The sequence below is a fragment of the Alternaria dauci genome, chromosome 2 (genome assembly GCF_042100115.1).
Source record: "Alternaria dauci strain A2016 chromosome 2, whole genome shotgun sequence".
NCBI classification, from domain to species: Eukaryota; Fungi; Ascomycota; class Dothideomycetes; order Pleosporales; family Pleosporaceae; genus Alternaria; species Alternaria dauci.
In genome coordinates this window covers 4,979,803-4,984,333 of record NC_091273.1, presented here as the reverse complement: position 1 = coordinate 4,984,333, position 4,531 = coordinate 4,979,803, and the positions used below count along the sequence as shown (strand labels likewise).

Here is a 4,531-nt window from a genome sequence, read left to right as displayed (position 1 = left end):
ATGGCATCTTCCATTCTCCGCCTGAGCGCTTTGTTGCTCGGTGCAGTTCACTCTGTCACCGCAGTGCCCGTTGAACTCAACGGTAGAGGTACATGGTCTAACACTGGCATATATGTCAACTCTAACTAACACATACCCTCCAGCTGTATCAACATCCGTCCTCTCCCAACTGGAATTCTTCTCCCAGTACTCCGCCGCAGCCTACTGCCTCGGCAACAACAACAGCCCCAACACCAAAGTCACCTGCCCACAAGGAAACTGCGCCCGCGTAGAAGCAGGTAAGCACCAGCACCCCACTCTACCAAGTCCACGTGATCCATATACTAACACCCCCAACCAGCAAACACTACCACGCTCTCTGAATTCGAAAACAGCATCGCCTCAGACGTGACTGGCTTCGTCGCAACCGACACAACCAACAAGCTCATCGTCATCTCCTTCCGCGGCAGCCGCAGCGTCCGCAACTGGCTTACCAACATCCAGTTCCCAGTACTACCTACTAGCATCTGCTCTACATGTTCTTCCTCCCTCGGCTTCTGGAACTCCTGGCTCGAAGCTCAAGGACCCGTTCTGGCCGCCCTGGCCACCGCACGCAGACAGTACCCCAGCTACAAGATCGTAGCCACAGGCCACAGTCTCGGCGGCGCACTCGCCAGTCTCGCAGCAGGGTATCTGCGATCGACTGGCGTGACCATCGATTTGTATACGTATGGAGCGCCGAAGATCGGGCTCGCAGGGCTATCTGATTATATTTCTGCGACGGGAAAAGGAAACACGTACCGTGTTACGCACTTGAATGATCCCGTGCCAAAGTTGCCGCCGGCGTTGTTGGGTTACAGACATATCTCGCCAGAGTACTATGTTACGAGTGGAAATGATGTCGCGGTCACGGCGGCGGATGTCAATGTGCTGACGGGCAACTTGAACTTGAACGGTAATGAGGGGGATTTTGGGGTCGATGTTGATGCGCATTTGTGGTATTTTGGGGCGATTAGCTCGTGTGAGGGACAGGAGGGGATTGAGATCAAGGTTTAGATAAAGTTTATGATTATGAGTAATTAACAGACTTGTCAACAATCAAGCTAAGCAAGCTGGGTACCCTAGCTTAGCTTAATTAGTGGGTACCTCTACTCTAGCTTAGCTTAATAGGTTAAAATAAATAAGCTTAATTAATTAGCTTACTTAGCTTAATAGCTAAAGCATATCCTAAAAGAGAAGGAAAAGGAGGAGGAAAAGGGGTTAAGATCACGTGTCTTATCTCTACGTAATCTTATCTCTATATAATCTTATCTCTACGTGATCTTATTTTATCTAACCTTCTTAATTCTATTAAGCTTATTAAGCTAAATAATTAAGTTACTATAAGCTAGCTTAGCTTAATTATTTTATACCTCTACTCTAGCTTAGCTTAATTAAATAGCTAGCTTAATGCACCAGCTTAATTATTAACAAGTCTGGTAATTAATGTATATATTTGACTCTACGTCTGACAAAACGAAAACGAATCAGTATTACTAACAATTGACGCGAAAGAATATGTCGACCGAGACCCCTCTCTCTTGTCAAACCATCCTTCCCTTGGCAAAAGCCTTGGAGACATAGTACGTGAAGATCATTGTACACAAGCTCATAGCAAGCCCGCCGATCCATGATGCCTGTGCTTCTTCTCTCAGCCTGTCACCATCAACAAAGAGGACGACCCAACTCTTCTTCCCTAGCCCCAAGGCCACTCCAGTGCACCAGCAGCTGTTGTAAAACCCGATGAGTTCAAATATAGAACTCAAAATAATCCATGTGGCGTTGATGACGGCAATAGATTTACCGCAGATCCGCAGAAGGACGGCGAGTCTACCAATCCACTTGACGTGAACACTCCGGGGAAGTTTGTGCGCTACGCCTGTGGTTTCCGTGTGCAATTCTCTCTTTCTTGCCTGAGGATCCGTCTGATATGCAAGCATTACGTGATGCGATAGAAAGACTGATATTAGTAAAAGAATGTGGGCAGTCGTAGCTAGGACTCCATACAACAGGTAGCTCCCAGAGCGACAACCGAGTCCACGCACCTCTGTCAGATACGATATGACTATGGCAGACCCAGTAGTGCCCCACTGAAGAATGAAGGCAACAGCATTCGAGGCCATAAAGTTCCGCTTCAGCGTGGAGCTCGTGCGGATATCATCCCATGTCATGTATGGCTGGTAGACATCAGGAGTTGTGTCGGTGGATGAGCCGGCTTCGATCCCGTTCGTGCGATTTCGGCCTGGACGCTGGAATTCGGTGGGAAGAGTTTGGAAACGAGATGAGGGTGAGTCACTAGCTGTCGTACGAGCAGAATCGTTGTCCGGAGGCCCGTTAGGCAGTTGTTGATGCCCTTGGCTCTCTGGTAATCTCACTTTCGTTTCAAATTCACAGAAGATGATATCTCGTAGCCTTGGGTAGGTCAAGATACGCGCATAGTTGTAAACAGGGCCCTGACAAGCTTCATCTCCCTCCACTCGGCCCCACAAGGCGTCGGAGACGTTTGTCGCAGGGTTCATGAAGCCGGATCTGGCTTCCAGCGCTTCGAATGGGGTAGCTCCCTTGATCATTTCGCCTTTGATCGCGTGTTGTACCGTGTTCTTTCCCGATTGTGTCCCGACAGCCATCCAACCCAAGACTACTGGAACTAACCAAGTCCAAAGCGTGCCGGAAGAGAGCAAAAGTGCTTCAGAGTATTGACCGAGTGACGTGACGTATGATCCAGCGATTGTCAAAGCCCAAGCAACAACTGCAAAGAATGTCTGCGCAATGAGGGAGAAGGTATATTCCCGTCGTGTGTAGTGGAGCCCTTGCTTGAGGTGCAGCCATCGATTACGCAGTAACTCTGTATCTCCCTCGAATATTTTTCGCAATTTGTCCCGGTTTATTCTGATAGGAGACTGCTGAGAGCCACAAAGGAAGTACTCGGCCGAGTATATCGCTTCTCGCATTTCCCGCGATACCTCCCTGTTGTTATTGAGAATGTCGTCGAACTTTTTCGAGGTTGTGTGCGCGTTCATGGCTGTTGACATTAGAGAGAACGTAGTCAACATCGGGCTGCCGACTGCGAGGCAAAAACTTTCAAAGTTACTCGCTGTGGACTCCGTCTCGTACGGCAGTTGCGCCGTCAGACCAAGCCATGGCAGGAAGTAATTCGTCACACCGGCTGTAAAGACTGCGAAATCAAAGACCTGCGAGACCTTAGCGTCGAAAACATACAGCGCCCGTCCAAAATCCAGATTGCTCGGTTCAACCTGGGGAACTCGAGATCTTGACAGAGGGGACTGGTAAGGGGATTCCAAATACCATAGGGAATTTGTGTCTGCCGCAGTACTCATAGCAGATCGCCAGGTTGACACCCCATGGCTTCGCGACATCGTCGCCATGTCTCGTGAAAAGGCTTTCATTTATTCTAGCGAAATCGCCGTTCTTGACTCCCCTGAGAAGCCGGCTCACACATTTTGCTGTCCAAGACGAGTCTCCGGCCAGTGGCTCCAGATAAGCTTGTAGCCTAGTTTCGTTCATGCTGTGAGAATGCGCGGAATCTGGAGTGGGTCGGAATCGCAAGCGTCTGCCTTTCTGCGACATGGAACTCCGAGCCTGATATGTCTTAAATCAGGAACTTCAACCAGATGATTTGGCCTAACGCGTGCATTTAAGCAGTCATCATCATTCCATGCGCAATAAACGTGTGCGTTGGCTTTCCGGTGAACTCTTCACTTTCGCCCCAAGCATCAGGCTGGCGAGCCGCCGGCGCGTAAGCCCTGGGTGACACAAATACACAACAGCCACTGACAGACGCCATTAGTTTCGCAGCTGATGTGTTATACCCCAGTCATAACGTCCTTGTCAGCTGACCATAGTATTCGATGACGCAGGAGCGATAAGCCACTCATAGTATGAGCAATACAAACGTGGAAGGTGTGTAGAGGTGAGACTCAATTAAATGTACTGTAAATGCTAGAAACTGGTCAGCCGGAGATGTCGCACAAGGCTGAAGTCTGTTTCCTGGGTGGAGGAGGACATGTAAACAAATTGCGCAGGCGTGAAGGAATGAGGCAGGATCGAGACGAATGTGCCGACCTCAGGGTCGCACGACGCTAAACTGGAAGGAGCATAGTCTTATCAAAGGCAAAGCAAAGCAGGCAATTGGGGGCCGCAACGGTAATGTTTGTATATTCCACCACGGCCTATCGCACTGCTATGAAAGAATGAGTCGCTTACTCTCTACACCAGTCACACTCGCCGAAAGTACAACACACTCTGAGCCCCTCATACGGTGATTACAAAATGTAGTCTCAAGATACCAGATGATCAATCTCATCTCATATACCTACACATACAAACGCTTAACACACGAACCTGTCCCATCCCGTCTCCACAGACGAGTTTCGCAAAAGGTCGCTTTGCCTCCATCTTAAATAAACGCCAGAACAAGAAAGAACACACACCCACAATCTCTATCATGCACAAACTCCTTGCCACAGCACTTCATGCACAACAACACCAACCC

The 4,531-nt window shown here is 49.1% G+C and overlaps 1 protein-coding gene across 1 annotated transcript; it reads left to right on the top strand.

The window, feature by feature from the left end:
- ACET3X_003681 (uncharacterized protein) lies at positions 1–1,035 on the top strand (the record flags this gene model as incomplete). The annotated part of the gene is made up of 3 exons (XM_069448983.1): positions 1–88; positions 144–278; positions 341–1,035. The coding sequence occupies 3 exons, from the start codon at positions 1–3 to the stop codon at positions 1,033–1,035; spliced, it is 918 nt and encodes a 305-aa protein (XP_069310228.1).
- Positions 1,036–4,531: the final 3,496 nt, after the last annotated feature.